Raw genomic sequence first — 18,681 nt, forward strand, 5'->3', positions numbered from 1 at the left:
TCATAATTTAGTTTTATTTTTTTGTGACTTTTTGTTAGTCTTATTCAGTTTATTTTCAGTTTATTATTCAGTCTTAGTTATTTTTGAATAAAATATTTTTTTGTTTTGCTATTTTTATTACTTATTATTGGTTAAATATTACTTTATAGTAGTAGATTTTTTCAGGTGCAGAATTCAAAAAGGTCAAAGTATTGTGATTATGTTCACACTGATTGGACAGTGAATTCTTACCAGAGGAAATACATCTTCACAAGCTGAAGATGTATTTGATTATTGTTGATCAGCTGAATTTGAAAAGCTAATTAATAGATTCATAAAATCAGAGAAGAAACAACATCATGAAGACCAGTAGTGATCACACTTTCACTAGCCTGCTGATAGTGCAGCCAAGTTTTAGTTTAGTGCTTTAGAGCTGTTGCTAACTTTGACGATGTTTTTCACACTTCGCTTCCCCTAAATTCATTTTTCTAAAGAGCTAATTTACTTTCAGCTGAATGAAGCTCGAAATGTTTCAAGACGTTTTGGTTTTCGACTGTCAGGAATTAGTCAAGTAACGTTTATATCCATGCTTTTTATCTTGAAGTGGGCAAAGGCCACTGTTGATGCACAACTTCCCTTTCCTGTCCTCATTTTTTAGTAGAATCTGAGCTGCAGTCTACTGAAAAACACACGACAGTTTAAGGATGTTTATTTGTCAAAACCTTTAAAAGCATCGATCATTTCCTCTCAGTATTTTTGGTCTCGATCCATCACATGATGTTCATGTACCGAACAATTAAATTTATTGTTTATGTGAAAAGTATGTAAAACCTTTTTTTAAACAACCTCATCCGTCACATTCCTCTGATATGTCGAATGTAAATCTGTCCGAATGCATCTACATTTCTTTTATTCAAAGGTGAAAAACGGGTTCTTTGTCACGTTTTCGTTTTGTCGCCATTTCTTACTTTGGTTTCGGACACGGTGTCTTTCCTTCGAGGAGGTAGAGGAGGCGGCTTCGGCTCCTCTCCCAGCTGGTGGAGGCTGCCGCAGGAGACGGACTGTAACTCTGCAAGCGACAAAACGGACAATAATTAAAGAAAGAAACGAAGGAGAAAAAGCGGGAAAACTATGAGAACTAAACACTGATCACTCACTTGAAGGGTTCAGAGGACAGGGGAACATAGAGCCTGAAAGATTCAAACACAAATAGGCTGGTTAAGAAACAAACACACAAAAAAATAAAAAATACTTTTAAGTGATACAAATCTGTAGATTTTTCTCCCCACATTCGTATTTCTTTTTAGAAATGAAACTCACTGCCGTAGGAGCTGTTGAGGTCGTGGTCGAAGACCGGGCCGAGATCAGAGGAGGCCGACGGCGGCGGGGTGGGCGTGTTGGGAGAGGTGGGCACCGAGGCCGAGGACGGGGGGTCCTGGTCGTTCTCAGCGATGCTGCGGAAGGTGATCTTGTGCTGCAGGTCCCGCTCCAGGGCCACCGGGTGGCCCTTCAGGGTGCCAGAGGTAGACGTTCGCACGGGCCGGAGCCCGGGGGACTTCAGGGAGTACGTGGTCTTCCTGGGCTGCAGACGGAGAGGAAGGGAAGGAGAATCACAAGCTGAAGGAAAAAAATAAAAACGCACTCTGGCAGGAGACTTTAAATAATTTTGAAAGAGTTACGGCGTGGTTTTAATCCAGAAGGTTTGGATCGGGGTTTCTCTACCGACTTCTGATTCAGCACGGATAAGAGTAAAGACGCACCAATCTGATATTAATATCTATAACGTGCTCGATCCACGAGGGCAGATCTACTCATTCTAATTCTACGCTTTGTGCTCCGAGCGACGTCATGCTTTATTATTCATTTTACATTATATTTAAAATTCCTGATAACACCTTCCCAACCATTTGGAAGAAGATTTTTGTTCCAGTTTGTTTGTACATGTTTGAACCAAACAGTCGACCTGTGGTTTCAGTTTCTTTATCGTTTATTTTAGATGTTTTTTCATGTTAGACCAAACTTGTGAAGCTTTAGCTAAGTGTGCAAATAAATGTGTAATTTGCATGCAAAAAAAAAAGAAGCCATTTTTAAATGGACTCAGATCTGTTTTTCTGCATGGGACCAGTCTAATACTAAACCTCATATCTGTGAAAAAAGTGGATGGGTCCCGAACTTATAGACATCAAATCAAATCTTAAAGAAACCATCTTCAATAACTCTTACATGTAATTTCCCTTTGGGATCAATAAAGTATTTTTGAATTTGAATGGTCTAAAATCAGACACACAGTTAAACCTAAAATAATTATTCATGGCTGGATATAATTAATATTACCAACTTGTTTCCTCTGACTGGATGTAATAAAAACATTTTGAACTGGCCTAGTCAAAGTCCTGACTTGAATCAGACAAACAATCTGAGGAAGGTGCTAAAACATTAGGGTGATGGCCACGAGGCCTTTCCACCTAAAACAATGTAATGTTATAAGATTTTTTACACTAATTACTGAGAACAATATAAATAATTTTCAACATGTCATTTTTTAACTAAGATACAGGTGAGAATTTTATTATTTTTTGCTTAATACTCCTTTAATTTTGCTTTATTGTAGGGTGGATTTCAGAAACCACCAATCAGGAGCAGCTTCCTGTTAACTACTCATAACTCGGAACCCCAGACAGAATCATTTCAATCCTTTAAACCGACTCCAACAACGGAGAAAATCCTATTTTAAGATTTGATGGGGTTTTTATTTTAAAATGGAAAAAAAGCTAGAATTTTAATTTGTGTTAAACTAAAACCGCATTTCTTTAAACCAGTGGTTCTTAACCTGGGTTCGATCAAACCCCAGGGGTTTCGATGAGTCGGTCTCAGGGGTTCGGCGGATCCTCTGCCGCGGAGGTAAAGACACACTTGTGTAAAGTCGTGATGACGCCCCGCCCCGGGGGGTTGGGGTTGGAATAAGAAGGGTTCGGTGAATGCGCATATGCAACTGGGGGGGTTCGGTACCTCAAAAAAGGTTAAGAACCACTGATTTAAACACACTAAAAACATTAGAAAGGCATGAACTTTGAGAGTTACACGCCACCAATGTGACCAGAGTTTCTCAATCAGGTGGCAGAATCATCCCTGTGAGACATTATAGAGCAAAAAGCTTCACGTTTTCACAGCAGTCACTTACGAATCGCGCAGGCTGCCTGGCGTTCCGCGGCTCAATTTCCAGAGACTTTTTGAACAGGTAGTCTGAAAACTCCTTCTCACTCATGTTCTCCATGGGATTCAGGTTCTCAAAGTACTTCTGCGCAACAGAGGAGGCGCAGAGGTTCAGATACGAGAAATATAAAGAAAACACAAACACATTCAAAAACAGCGGGAGTCCTCACCCTGATGTCCTGCTCCATCTTCAGGCAGTAGGGCTGGTTCTGGTACTGTTGGATTTCTCCGGTTATTTCAGCCACTTTCCGCCTCTTGCTGAAGTTGATCAGGTCTTTGCCGTGTCGCCGCAGGAAGTCGGGGTTGCCTTCCTCCGTCTTCAGGATGTTGGTTAAATAGATGCCTGAGGAAGAAGACAAGTTGATTAGCGGAGAGTGAAAAGGTCAAACTTTTAACATTAGAATAAATTAGGAAATGAGAGGGTGACTCTGATAGCTACTCTGTGCAGGACTTACCAAAGAAAGGCACGCAGGGCGGGTTTATCGACTTTAGTTTAGCCAAGTACTTCTTAAAATGATCCTGGCTCAGTTCCACCGCTTCCTCCAAGATTTTCTTTTTCCTTTCTGGTATTGCCTGTAAAAGGACAAAAACATAGGAATCAGGTGGGGAATCACAAGTCACATTAACTTAAAAAGTCACAAAACAAATACTTTTTTCTTTAAATTGCTCGGTTTTATGTGAATGTTTTCTGGAGGAGAGACCCAACATGAGACCAAGAAAACAGAAAAAAGCAAAATACGATTTGTATCTGTTAAATTTCCAATATCATTCAGGTGAGAACATTTTAATGAAGTGGTTCAGATCAAAGCATATTCAGAGTTTGAATGGCCCAGTCAAAGTAACGATCCATATTAAACTGAGAATCTAAGGCAAAACTTAAAGCCATGTTTGATTTCCTTCCACCTCACAGATATTCTGCAACTAGATCATAAAATCCACCCAAATACTTTGACATATGTGATTTAATGCAACATAATACTAGGTGAATACTAAGCTAAATGTTTTCTCTGACCAAAATCAGATTTGTTTTTGCCTTTAAAGCTAAAATGACCTTTTAGAGGTCAGGTAATTTTATTTATGTAGCACGTTTTCAGCAACAAGGCTTTACATGAATTAGAAGGAAATACAAACAAAACAACAAACCAAAAACAAAACAAAAGTAGGCATAAAACTAAAAATTGGTTCTCCATGTTTGATTCTGTGAAGTAGATGAAGCTAAATGTTGATCTAAAGTATATAAACTAAATATCCTTGTTCTGGGTTGCTAAGCAGAATAAGAATAGATAATCTGGAGTGAAGTATATAAACTAGATGAAGTATTCCCAACACTGCAGCTCACAATTAGGCCTGTGAAGATGACAAATTTTGCTGGGCGATAAATCGTTCCAGTAAGTATCACAATAGACGATGATATTGTTAATTTTCTAGTAACATATTGACAAAGGGACGATAATGCAAGCTCTCCTTTAGCTAAACTTTATTTTTGTAAAGAAAACTTTCCTTTAGAGTTAGGAGACATTTTAAATTTCCAAAATAAAATGCAACCAGAAACAAACGCACAACCAAATGGAAATAATCAAGCTCATTTTAATTTATCCTGCGATTAATTAACTGCAATCTGATGCGACGGGAATCTGATGGACTCACCTCGAAGGTGTGGTCCAGCCTGTAGACCGGGACAGAGTTGATGGCGCTGACCACCTCCAGCACGCCGTTGAAATTATTCAGCTCCTGGAAAACCTGCAGGATCTCGATGACCCGCGACAACACGGCAACCCGTTCCTCGTGGTTCATCATCTCGACGATACACCTGCAACACAAATATTTATTCAAGAACCCCGAGACAAACGAATGATGTGGGGAAAAAAAAGAAACGGGGCTCACTTCTCAAACCACAGCGTGAGGTTGGTGGTGTGGCGGATCATGCGGAGCAAGTTTGGAGAGTTCTTCTCTCGGTCCTCTTTGGTCCAGACGCTGCCCACCAGCTCTGACGGCCGGACGGCTCTGCGCACCAAGCGTCCTCATTACTACACAAAGCCTTCTTCTCTCAACCTATATCTCCGTTTGTCTCGTCATTTACCTGTAGAGCTCAGACTCGATCAGAGTGAGCTGGCGGGCGATCTCTATGGGGTGAAGGGTCATGAGTTCAAAGTTCTCAATCTGGCCGGCTTTGCAGATGTGCCACTCGAAGGGAGGAGGCGAGCTCTCGAAGGTGATGTTGTGACTGACGCCGTTCGACTGGATTTGAAGCTTCCGCCTGATCACCTTATTTATGGACTCCACCCACTTTCTCATAGACTTGCCTAAAAAAAAAAAAAAATTATTACATGACACTTCTGTAAAAAAAAAAAAAAACAACATAAAAAATAAACAACTTTACAGATTCTAGTGAAGACTTTAAGTACGGAAGAGGATTAGGGCCAATAATTCTCAGAAATCTAATTAATTTATGTGTTAATCTACGCAAAAATCCAAATAAATCTCCAAATGTATATCAATTATGTTGTTGGATCATAAAAATACACGTGACTATTTCTATTTCCTTACTTTAGGATTTGTAAATTTGTACTGAAAGCTTGTCTCAAATTTACTTTTGATAGATTGGTCTGATAAACAATTTAAACGGGGGGAAAAAAGGTAATTTATTTTCTTCTTTGTTAATGGCCCCTCATTCTCTTTTGCATCAATGTGTTTAGCAAAAACACGTTTAATATTTTGTTAAATTCAGGGGATTGGTGTAAAAATTGGGACATGGAGGTCATGAACTTTGACTGGAATGTAGAAGAAAAGCTAAGTGACAATTAGCTCCGACGTAAAATCCCCTCCAACGAAAGCGAGCTTCGCCTCAAACCCCACTTTGTTTTTCACTCCACATCACTTTTCCATTGTTTAATTACACAGATTGTATTTCTGGCACACACAAAAACTCTGGATGCTGCTGCAAAGTGAGAGCGTCAAGACTTTGAGGATCGTCACTTTGTATCGTGTGTTTTTTTGTTTCGTTTTTGTTTTTACTGGGGGTGAAACTAACTCATGCTTTTGCAGAAAGCCTCAGCTTTTTGTTTGTATGTAATTGTTAAATGGATTATTTTATTTTATGCTGGGTTGACTGACCTCGGAGTTGCAGTTTTTTGGTGATGTATTCCTCCAGCTGAACTCTCAGGTCTGGATTGTTCTCAAAGTCGTAGAAATGATGTTCGACCCACTGGCGGAAAACGTTGAGGACCCTGTGAAGCGTCACACATTCATTAAACATTAAACTCCTGCAAAGAATGTGTTCATACTTTTAAAAACACAACTTTTAAATGACTTTTTACTGCTCAGACAGGCACTTTAATGAATACAAATTCTAAAAACATGTCAAGTAAACCTTAGATAATAATCTTTGTTGTTTTTTTGTTTAAATAGTGAGCTAAAACAAAAAAAAAAAAGTTTTGCCTTTAAGTCTAGTCTAAATAAATATTTTCACCTTACTGGATTATTTTACTTTGTAACGGGAACATCTAACGTAACAATGCGCGTGTTATTGGTGTTCGTAATATTTAGTTGAGATGGTAAAAATGATTTTATAGTCTTCTTGTATTCCAGAGACGACTGCTGGCGCAGAATATTTACATCTTAGCTCTCGTAGCTCTGAACAGCTGCTGTAGTTTCATTGTTTTGTGGATTAAAGCCTTTACAGCAGCTACCCGTCATTTGTTCTGTGATACTAAGAAGCTTTCAGGTTTCAATGCTGCCAAGTAGATTAACGTAAATTCTACTAAACCTTTTAAGCATATGAACTCAACTTTATTAGCCAAGTAATTTTGTGACTTGCTGAGAATATCTGCAAGTCAGATATTTTAGACTTTAGCTTCTTGAGGAAGCTAAAGTCTAAAATAGGACAAAGACAGTCTCTGCTGTTGCCCTGTGAAAAGCCAGAAAACGTCTGGGTCCAAAACGTCCACATTACTTCGACTGAGGCGACACAAAAAAAAGAGGAACTAAACTAACTATAGTACCCAAAATTTGGGATTTTAATCTGCGGCAACTGACTCATAAAATTGTCCAGCTGAATGAACATTTTTGCTTCACGTTACATTTTTAGGAAAACATTTCTCTGTACCGCACAAATGAAACATAACGGTGTCTTAAACTGATCAAATCTTCCGAGGAAAGTTTATTCAGGGAGCCGTTCAAGTCCGTGTGAACGTTTATTTTTTTCCAAAACTGATTTTTGTCACTTGAATAAATGTCATTTAGCACTTTCCACATTCCTGGAGAAATGCCGAACCGAACGAGAACGACCTGTACTTGGACGACGGCGGTACCTGAGCTGGACCGGCTGGACATACTCCCTTCGGAACCGCTGGAGTTCGGCCGTCGTTGGCGGATCGCCGTTCCAGATAGCCACTTCATCGTCGCCGTTCCCTGACTCGGGGATATTGATCCTGAGAAAATATTGTGATATTTAGGACAGGAAGCAGTAAAACTGTAACACCTTTACAGACCGCAAACTTCTATTTAGATCCGACGAAAAACAGGAATACGTATGGAGCCAAAATCAGTTACACTTCATTGGTCTACAGCCAGGGCTGAAACGATTAATTGGATTAATCATGTTGAATCTATTATTGAAATAATCGTTGACTGAAGCACAGACTCAAAAAAGGTAATTTGCTGAAAAAACAACAAACTCGGAGCTGTAATTAAGTCAAAACTGAACAAAATATATTTACATTTTGCATTGAAGATGCAAAATGTCTTTAAATGCTTTACCCAGAACTCTTCAAGTAGCTTAGTTTTGATTTCACCAGGTTCAAATTATGTAAAAAACAAAACAAAAAAACAATGAAGCTATCGAATCATTAATCAGTTGATCAAAAACTTGTCACATTACTAGTACTGATGTCAAGTCAAGCAGAAACAGCTGAATCACACATGGTGAGGCTAAAAGTTTTTTTTCTTAGCTGCAGACTCATCTTTACTTTTGCTAAAGGACTCAAATGTTTTCGTATTTTAGGCAATAAAATATTTTCTTATTTTTAAAAAAAGAACTAAATTATTTATTTGCATCTTTTACTGTGTTCCTAATATTGTATAAAGAAAACTTAAGTAGTTAAATGAAAAATCTTCAGAATGTGTCAGTCGTCCCATCCATCCATCCATCCATCCATCCATCCATCCATCCATCCATCCATCCATCCATCCATCCATCCATCCATCCATCCATCCATCCATCCATCCATCCATCCATCCATCCATCCATCCATCCATCCATCCATCCATCCATCCATCCATCCATCCATCCATCCATCCATCCATCCATCCATCCATCCATCCATCCATCCATCCATCCATCCATCCATCCATCCATCCATCCATCCATCCATCCATCCATCCATCCATCCTCTTACACCCTTAGTGGGGTCGGGAGGGTTGCTGGTGCCTCCAGCTAACGTTCCGGGCGAGAGGCGGGATACACCCTGGACAGGTCGCCAGTCTGTCACAGGGCGTCGTCTTATCCAATTAATCACTTAATCATCAGAATAATTAATGGAATAATCAATTACTAAAATAATAGTTAGCTGGACATGTAATCACAACCCAATAAAATTCATTAAAGGTTGTAATGTCAACATTTTCAAGAGGCATGAATACTTTAGGAACATACTTCAGTAAAACTAAACATGGGAAAATGATGCTGTAAAGAAACCACGGCAGTAGAAAGTGTGTGTGTGTGTGTGTGTGTGTGTGTGCTTGCACTGTATTTTTGCCATAGTAAATTGTACCTGTCTATAAGAAGGGTGAGCAGCTCCTGTGGTTTGCAGAATGATCGGTAGGTGGTGAGAAATGTGCGCACAAAGTTGGGATCTAAAACAAATCAAAGAAATCCAGAAGAAATATTATATAATATTATACAATAGAAACAACACAATAGATTTTGTTTGTTTGCTGAATCTCCTGCAGCAGCTTACCAGCATACATGTGGTAGGTGAGCCTCTCTATGAGCTTGACCACGGTGCCGGCCTTGATGATGGGGATGCCGGTCTTGCTCTGCACTCGGTCCTCGAACACGATGTTCTCCTCCGAGTCCTGCACGGCAAACTGGTAGACCTCCGGCGAGGGCAGCCTGAGGGGACGCTGCTGCTCCTCCGTCTGCAGGATGGAGTCCAACATGCGGTCTAACGTGGAGCGGTACTGAAGCGCCATCAGCGCCGCCATCCAGTTCGCCTTCTCCTCCGCTGTCCGTGCGCAGAAAACCGCAGAGTTTTCGTCTTTGAAAATTAGTTCGAACGCGTGCTGCAGCTCCTGGGAGTCCTCGCGGTCCACGATGCGGATCTTCCGCAGCACGAACTTCTCTTTAAGGCGGTACTCCGCGCCGCTGCCGGACCCCGGCAGCCGTGAGCTCTGATTGGCCTTGCAGCTGATCATGAGGCCGTCGAACAGAAAGTTGTGTCTCTCGTGCTTGGCGCCGGCTCGTATGAGCGTCCCCTCGGTGATGAACTCGTTGCAGCACTGGCCGATGTCTTTCCCCTCCCAGCCGTCGATGCTCTTCTGGATCTCGATCATTCGCTTGATGGCCAGCTGCTTGCCGCGTACCTGCCGGCTGTAGCGGCGGTAGATGGCCTCGCTGGGGGAAAAGACAAAAATATACCAACGAATCAAAAGAGACAATCTGGTAAAATGACGTTTTGGTGTAAATATGTGCAATAAATGAACTCAGCCAATGAGAGGCAAGCGTTTCCATCCTGTGGGCGGGAACGTACACAGGTTTACGACGAGGCTGGTGCTTGACGTAGATGCGCTCCACGCTGGACTGCAGGTTAAGCAAGGCAGTAATCGCCTGTTTCAGACATTCTCTGTCGTCTTGTTCTTTGCTACGTTCCTGAAGTTGCTGTAAAAGAGACAGAAACGGAAACATATTACTAGAACTCACGATATCAATCAAAATATACCGCCAGATGTTTGACATGAGAAATGATGCTGCAGAAGAACAATGGCTCTGAAACTCTAATAATCTCTAACACAATAAATGAGTTTACCTTTTGGCGCAAGAGCACAGAATGTGACCCGTTTGACGCCATAAGGAAAAGTGTTTCAGTCTTACCGCTCGCCAAGAGGCTCCGACTTTAAAAACACGACTTACCGGGTCCGTCCTCACGCGGGCGCTCGAGGAAAAGCTATTGATTGATATTTTAACATTTTTATTGGTTTTATCAAGAGATTCTGGTACAACTGGCCCTTTAATAACATTCAGATTTTTGATTTGGCCCAAAACGAAAATGAGTTTGACACCAATTGAAATGAGACAAAATTAACTTATAATTACAGTAAAAATTAGGAGGTCAATATAAGTCGATAATTTCTTAATATTGATGAAACCGTATTGATTAGTTTCCTTATTACTAGTACTTTTTCCATCAACTTTAAGGAATTATTGACTTAAACCAAGCTCATATACAAAGTTTCTTGTATGTTGCTTTGGTCTTACTAGACCAAAAACACTTAGCAACATTTTGTGTTTTTGTAGTGTATTTATGTGACCTTACAGAGAAAACTCATGACTGACCAAAACAAAAGTGGACAAATAAATCCCCCTCCCAATTTATCTGGGTTATTAATCAACATTTTAAATACAAAAGGAAAATCAGAAACCGCTTACAAAGAAAGGATTTCATATTTTAAAGTGTAATCAATATTATTAGATCCATTTTGTCTAAATAAAAAGAGAAGAACCATATTTGAATAATAATTAATACAATTAAGATTACAAAATATATTTTTTATACTGTAATTTTAATAGATTTTAAGAATCAGACTTGCAGATTTTTGTCTGTTTTTAACAAACAGATTTGAACATCAAGTGTTTTCTAAAGTATTAAAATCACATTTTCCCTTTTTTTATTACTGTTAAAAGTCGACCACTTTATATTTGAATAACTCTGAACTCAGCCTGCAAATATCAAATTTTTTTTTTTTTAAAAAGGGAACAATAAAGTGTTATAATGAGCGCATACCTGCAGTAGCTCAAAGTAGTGAAGACAGTGGTACACCGGAACCTTCATCAGCTGGGGAAGGACATACTGAACGCACTCCTTAAAGCCTCCCATATTAGACTGCAGACGGAAATGAGAATAGTTAGAAATGTTGGAAAATAAACTGGCATGGTAGTATTTTGAACTTCTGCACACAAAAAAACGGCTTAATTATCAACCAAAATAAAATCTAAACGATGACCAAAAGTAGTTTTTATTACTCTCGTCACTTTCGTTTTCTAAATGAATTCAGTCTGGTGTGTTTCCACATGATTGCAGGGGGTCAAGGACAGAAGTGAAAGCTAAATAAGTTTTTTTTTTACTTGAGGATAAAATAAAAACATACAAAACACACACAGGCCATGTAAATGTTTCAGTGCGAGACTGCCAGAGAGGAGGACGAGTGAGCCGGCACGATAACTGTCAGGGTGGGGCCAAAGTATCCACTTTAATCTTTGATCCCCTGATAAATGACTCAGAATCAATATCCCTGTACTTAGACTCCACAGCGGCAGCTACAGCGTCTGGCTGGGGAGAAAGAGTCCGGCTCATGGAAAACAAAGGCTTCAGCTGCCCGATGCGCCTTGACGGACCGCGGGAAAACGGCGAGCAGAGAAGAAATGAAGCCATGTATTTTTACTGCACAACCTGTAGGGAAGTACTGACAATGGCCTACATGTTTAAAAAAATGCCATTTATTACGGTCAAATATGAAATGGCTGACTGAGCAGAAAAGGGCAGAGGCTTTCCACATGTTGATTTTACAAGTTTTTCTTTTTTAGCTGCTACAAATGATCAAGCGTTTTCTAAAGTGGTGCTGTGACTGCATTTAATAAAACTCATTATCTACAAAAGGAATTCATTTGTTTGTTTGCATTTTTAATATATATATATATGTATATGTGTGTATTTTTTTTCTAATATTGTAATTAAGAAGCGTAAGTGGTTAAATGAAAAAAATCTGCAGAATGTGCCATATTTAGAAATCTGATTAATCGTCAGAATGATCAATAGAATAAAAGATAGTTTAAATGTTAGTTGCAGCCCAAGTTTCTGTCTTCATTTGGTTTTCTTTTAGACTACCTTGCGTACGTTTTCAAATCCAAAAACATTTTCACATTTTAACTCCATGCAACCACAAACTTGAGTCTCTTTAACTGAGATTTTATGCAACCGGTTTGAACACACAGACACACAGAATCACAAAGTGGAAAGGAAATAATAACCATCTCAAACTTTAAGTCTCATCGTTAGGGAGGAACTGGTATGTAAATCTGGACCGATATTGGTATCGGATATTAGTATTGCTCTACGGATGTTGCACATATTTCCACACATTTCAACAACATGAAAAACAACCACAGCGCTGACTCTGCTTCAGCTAAACCCCCCACGACCCTGCATCACCGTCACATGACCAAACAAAAACCACATGGCCGCCTCCTGCCCTGTCCTGGAACACACAAACAGCAAGATGACGGAAGTAAACACCAGTCCTATGAGTTGTTACTTATCAGACTGATAAATTTATCGATATATCAATTTTCATCATATATTGATCATATTCTTTGTGAATCTCCTCGGTAAAGGCCGGATTTGTGGACAGAACAACAAATAGTTGAATTTTGTCTGGGGATGATCACAGATCCTCCAGAGTTACTGTCGGCCGTCTCAACTCCTCGGTTTAACTACGTGTAGCATTCGTTTTAAAAGCACACAGTAGTTCTGCACTGATTTGTGTTTCTCGCATCACACTGAAGGTCGTCAGACTCAAGAAAGAAAATGTGGAAAAAGTTGCTTGAAAAGCAAAACATAAGGACAGAGATATTTTAATACTCCTTTCTCTTTGTGTTGATTGTCGTCACACCTGAGCATGCAGGCTGGAATCATAAAATGTGATGTTGGTGAAAGACACAGGATCCTACTTTCCTTTATGCATCGTCCAGCTTCCACTATTCTAGGATGCATCTTCACACACACATTTTAAATTAAAGCATTTTTATGAATGCTATACATTGGCCTCTCACAATAATCAATAAATCAATTAATCGCATGATAAATTAAAACTCAACAACTTCCCATGGCGTGATTTATCGTTTTTCTCTTTCTGCCATAAACTAGATGAGAAAAGACTTTGAGGATAATTTTGTTTTCTGAGACTTCATAATTAATTTCATTTGTTGTTTTTCTTATTTATTTTGGAGGTTTAAAATGTCTTCCAGTCCCATTGCTAAATGTTCATTAGAATTTAAAGTTTACTGATGTTTCAGAATGTGTTTCTGCATAATTATTATTATGCCATCACCATTATGTCTTACTTAAAAATGGTGTCAAAGAAACAATATCATTTATCACGATAACTTCTGGAACAATATATCGCCCAGCAAAATTTGTTATTGTGACAGGCCTATCTATACATCAAGTCAAGCTTAAAATAGAGCATCTACAATTGTAAATGTATCTCAAATATAAGCAAAAAATGTAAAGCTACTTAAAACTCTGAACACAATGTTCCTGTGACACTCTGAGGCTCAGTTCTGGTCTTTTGACATCACTTCGATACGAGATGAGCTTTGAGTCGTTAGCACCACAGAGCTCTCCCTCCTCAGGAGAGAAATTGTGAGTAGTGTGCCTGACTGTTCTATTTTTAAAAGCCGATGTAATTTACCCACAATACCAGACGGATCAGAGAGCAGCGGCTTGGAGGCTGACAGACGCATCCATCTGCCAGGGAGGGAGAGAGCCGGCTGGTCATAGGAGCGTACGCAACGAGACAACAGATGAGGAGGGGAGGAAGAGGTGACTGATGATGTCATCGCCTCATGTTTGAACCCTGTTACAGCAAAAGCTGCAATGTGTATTCAGTAAGGCTGTGTTCACACTGCTGCCTGAAGTGACCCAATGCCGATGTTTTGTCAAGTTGGATTTTTTTTGTAGGGTCGTTCACACTTCCAAATAAACCCGACCTGCATGTGATTTTCAGTGTGAACTGCAAACGGCCTGAAAGTGTCCCGTATGCGCAGTAGAGGGCGCAATAGCTTCAGCGGTCTCAGTGTTTTGTCAACCACCTTAAAAAGAAGAAGTGCTCAGTGTTTGCGGAAGTAAACATGGAGGCTAACGGTGGAGCTTAGCTTAAACATTTGAAGTTGTTGTCCAACCGGAACAGCATATTAAAAATGTAATCCTCATTGTAGTCCGATAATCCGTCCTGGTTTTTGTTTTGTTTTTTTCCCCTGCGCGTATCGGGACGCAGAATAGCGACATTTGTCAAGCATCAAGGACGTTCAGGTCGGATAGTCTTGATGGGATTGTTGAGCACTCTGATGGCCAGAGGGAGACAGCTATTTCTGAGTCTGGCTGTTCTACAGCAGATGCTACGAAATCTCCTGCCAGATGCCAACCGGATGAACAGACCATTGAGAGGACGGGTGGAGTCAGAGAGTATCTGGTTGGCTCTGGCTAAGAAGCATCTGTGTACAATGCTCTGGACAGGAGGGAGTGTAGTCCCAAAGATCCTCTCCGCTGTCTTCACCACTCTTTTCAGTGACTTCCAGTCTGAGGCCTTGCAGCTCCCAGAACAGATGGAGATACTGCTGGTCAGCAGGCTCTCAATGGTTCCTCTGCAGAAGGTGAAGAGGATGAAAGGAGGGAGGGAAGCCCTTCTCATTCATCTGAGAAAGTGAAGTGATATAAGGTGAACAGCCAAGGTTATCTGCAATGTGAATGTGATGAATGGATGAATGTGACCTGGACGTTAGGTCACATTTGAATCGGATACGTATCGGATATCCAAGTGGCTCGGGTCGAATTCGAAAAGAATCCGACCTTTGCTGTTCAGACTGCCATAAAAAGATCAGATACAGGTCGCATTACTCAAAAATAAATAAATAAATCTGAATTTGGTCACTTTAGGCTGGCTCCGCCCCCATGCTGACGTAGAGCAATCCTCCCCCAATCAATCCAGGGCCCTTGTCAGCAACTGATCAATCAGCGTTCAAACTCCGACAATATTGACAGCATCTATCATAGGATACACCCTGCAGTCAGAGAGATTTTGAGGAAAACAATAGATAATCACGGATAATCAGTTGTCAGTGGGGAATATGCAATCCCGACAGCCGTTACCCACAAAGTGTAGAGGGCGGAATACAATTTATTACATTTCCAAAATCAAAAATGAGTCTGGAATAACACAAGAAATGGATCGTGGATTGCAGCCCACCTCACGTCCAGTTGAATTAAACTCATGGAGGGGAACTACCACGTTAGTAAGCACCGCGAAGGTAACCGGTAATAAACATCCCATTTTCTGACACAACGACACTTACTGGTAGCTCCGTGCTAACGATTCACGGCTGACGGTGGCTACCTGCTAACGACTCACGGCTCCGTACTAACAACGCACGACTGACGGCTAAGCGTCAAATAAACACAACTCAGTTAAATTAAAGCAATGCTAAACATCTAATCATTTCCAGATTAATAAGTGAAGGTAGTTATGATGGATTTTATGCGTATAGATTCCAACGGCAGCTCTAGCAGCATGAAAACAGTCTACGCTAACTACTATATTGGCATTTAAACGTCTTTTCATGCTACTGTTTATTTATAAACATCTTCCTGAAGGACAGTTCTATTTCTGCTAGGGGGCGGGGCCGGCGTCATGTGCCTCTGTGACCTCATAGGCCTCTGTGACTTCCTAGTTACAGAGTTATATGAGGTCACAGAGGTCTGTGACATCACAGAGATCTGAGGTCACATGCATATGACATCACAGAGGTCTGTGAAGTCACAAAGGTCTGTGAAGTCACAGAGGTCTCTGAGGTCACAGAGGTCTCTGAGGTCACAGAGATCTAGGAAGTCTGCCTTCTGCTGGTTACATTTACTTGAGTAACTTTTGGTGAGAAAAGGCACTTATAAGAATAGTTTTACTGCACTGTACTTGAGTAATATTTCTTCTCTTCTTTCTAGTTTTATACATGTCACCGTTTATATCCTTGGTTTTTTTTGTATTAATAAACTCTTATGCTATTTGAAATGTTACATAAAGATTTATGTATTTATATTAAATGCAAAACAAATCTTGTTTAGTGTGGCCCCTAAAATAGTCCAATGCCCCCCTGCTAAGCTCTTCTGGAGCTGGGGCTGCGGATCAGAAAGCAGGTTCTGTACCTGAACTCAGGGAAGAGAGTTTCTCTCTGTTCCCATCATCATGCTGAACCGGGTCCAGTTCCATCAGAGGATGGATGGTGTATTTGAAGACATCTACGTCAGGAAATTATATTGACAATAAATAGATTGTTTAATGCAGTCAGTGCTGGTTTTTATACTTTGTGTTGAGCTGCACATGTTTTATCAGGATTTGAGATAAAGGTAACACTTTATTTGAAGGGGTGTGCATAAGTCTGACATGACACCATCATAAACATGACATAACATCTGTCATGAACATAAGAAGTCTTTATGAATGTTTATGACAGTTGTCATGAAGTGTCAGTCGGTAAATAATGACACTTAATGGTAAGTTGCTCTAAAAGTTGCATTGAATGTCCATTAAAAGTGCCAACTTTGCATTAAATTATCATAATTTACTAAATCATGCAAGTGGCAGTTTTAGCTTGGTTCAAATTCAGTAAAAAAAATCTCATACTTAAAACACATTTTCAGCTCTACACTGTATTAATGTTAAGTCAAGCAGAAAGGACAGAGGTTTCAAATGTTGATAGAGATCATTTTCAGCTGCACATGCATCCTGTGCTACCGCTGATCAAGCATGTTATTTAGGAAATAAAATACATTTTTATTAATTCCTTATTTGCATATTTTAATGCATTTCTGATTGCATAAAAAAGTCTTAAATGAAAAATATATATATTTAAGATGATTAATCAATCAGTAATCAGAATTATAACTAAAATAACCACTAGTTGAACATGAAAGTTGAAGTAATACAGCATATTCTACTTATAGTCATGCAACAACCACAAACTTCAGCATGTTTTATTTGTGGTTTTATGGTGGACCAACACAAAGCAGGGCAAAAAGATTTTAAAAATCTCTACAAATTAAAGAAATTTGAAATTTTAAGGCTCTTGCAGTCGACCCCTCTTTACTCTGATGGCTCTAAATAAAATTGATTGCCATCCACCTGCCTTGAAAAGCCATCAAAGTTGTAACTTTAGAAGAAAAAATAACGCATGGGTTTCAAAATGTTACAAAATCTGAAAAATGTGGCTGCTTTTTCCTCTTTTTTAAACGATTATGCACTATTCTTTGTTGGACTTTCAGAAAAAATCATAATAAAATACTTTGTGTGTTTGTATACCAATGTGTGACAAAATGCTTTTGCCTGTGTGACAGTTTTTCTTTAATTAATACAACAAGGGAAAATTAAAAGCATATTTTTAACTCCCCGTGCTCACCGTCTCTCACATGTAGCGTACGTGAAAATAAACACCGGGTGTGAGTATTCGGGGCAAGGCGGCTAACTGGGGTCTGACTGGTGGTAAATGCAGCGAGGCCTCAATCTGAGCCACAACGTTGAAGTACACACAGTCTGCTGTTCTCCTTTTGACTTCAATAAGCGCTTAGCGGCATGAAAAGATACAGAGAGAGCTCCATATGTATACAATAAATGAGAAGTAGGCATTTTGGTTTATAGGCTTGAAACGAGCAGAAAATTGTCCTGTTTCGTAAATAATGTTACACTAAGTGGAGTTGAAACCCTGCGATGCTTCATTTAGCCACAATAGTCTCTGGCCTGAGAAAACAACAGCAAATATTTCATCTTCAAAGGCTGCCAAACTGCACCCCACCGGGCCTATTTCAATGCTATTCTCGCGAGGAATGTCCAAATAAAACAAAACGGCAGCAGAGAATCAAGCGTACACACACAGGACAGTGAATATGTCATGACATGCCTTCGAACCGTATTTTACCCACGCTCAGATCAAAACAGAAGCAGCAACGAGTGCCGAGTGTGAATGTTACCGGCGTGTTGTAGATGGGTAATAAGCAACTTTAAGATGCAAGTTCAAACAGCAAAATGGGTTTTTATGAAATGACTGATGACTATCCAGCAGGTAATGTTGTCCCCTTCAAATTAAAAACATGCCACTGCAGCTTTAATGACGGGGAATTAAAGTAAAGCTGCATTCATAAAAAACAACTTTCTTTCCGTTTTTTTATTTTTATTTTTATGAATGCCGATAGAAAAATGAAAATGTTCTCTGAGCGACTGAGCTCTGGTTCAAAACCTCACCCCGAAGTGTTGGCAAACTGTTTGTCTCTGCATCATTTCATGGAAGTGCTCATTGAATTTCTTGCCAAGAATGTCCTGCGACAGGGTCTCGTACGGGTCAAACGCCTGCTCCTGCAAACACACAGAACGAGCCAGAGCATTACTAATCAAAACACAGCCATTCACGCAGAAATAACCCGCTACTCATGCTGTCATTATGTTTACTCATTT

General features: G+C 39.8%; 1 protein-coding gene across 2 annotated transcripts in view; it reads right to left on the minus strand.

Moving 5' to 3' along the window:
• Positions 1 to 18,681, minus strand: part of sos2 (son of sevenless homolog 2 (Drosophila)) — a 44,445-nt gene that overhangs the window by 3,211 nt on the left and 22,553 nt on the right. For both annotated transcript variants that reach the window (XM_081603618.1, XM_081603619.1), the window contains 16 exons: positions 18,472 to 18,582; positions 11,193 to 11,291; positions 9,942 to 10,069; positions 9,150 to 9,805; positions 8,964 to 9,045; positions 7,503 to 7,622; positions 6,307 to 6,419; positions 5,273 to 5,495; positions 5,077 to 5,196; positions 4,840 to 5,002; positions 3,648 to 3,765; positions 3,363 to 3,535; positions 3,161 to 3,277; positions 1,300 to 1,561; positions 1,137 to 1,169; positions 948 to 1,048 (listed from right to left, as the gene is read on the minus strand). In XM_081603618.1, the coding sequence (XP_081459744.1) occupies positions 948 to 1,048; positions 1,137 to 1,169; positions 1,300 to 1,561; positions 3,161 to 3,277; positions 3,363 to 3,535; positions 3,648 to 3,765; positions 4,840 to 5,002; positions 5,077 to 5,196; positions 5,273 to 5,495; positions 6,307 to 6,419; positions 7,503 to 7,622; positions 8,964 to 9,045; positions 9,150 to 9,805; positions 9,942 to 10,069; positions 11,193 to 11,291; positions 18,472 to 18,582 (2,619 nt within the window). The remainder of the gene's footprint in view (positions 1 to 947; positions 1,049 to 1,136; positions 1,170 to 1,299; positions 1,562 to 3,160; positions 3,278 to 3,362; positions 3,536 to 3,647; positions 3,766 to 4,839; positions 5,003 to 5,076; positions 5,197 to 5,272; positions 5,496 to 6,306; positions 6,420 to 7,502; positions 7,623 to 8,963; positions 9,046 to 9,149; positions 9,806 to 9,941; positions 10,070 to 11,192; positions 11,292 to 18,471; positions 18,583 to 18,681) is intronic.

This window comes from Poecilia reticulata, chromosome 22, assembly GCF_904066995.2.
Source record: "Poecilia reticulata chromosome 22, P_reticulata-male-v2, whole genome shotgun sequence".
Lineage (NCBI taxonomy): Eukaryota > Metazoa > Chordata > Actinopteri > Cyprinodontiformes > Poeciliidae > Poecilia > Poecilia reticulata.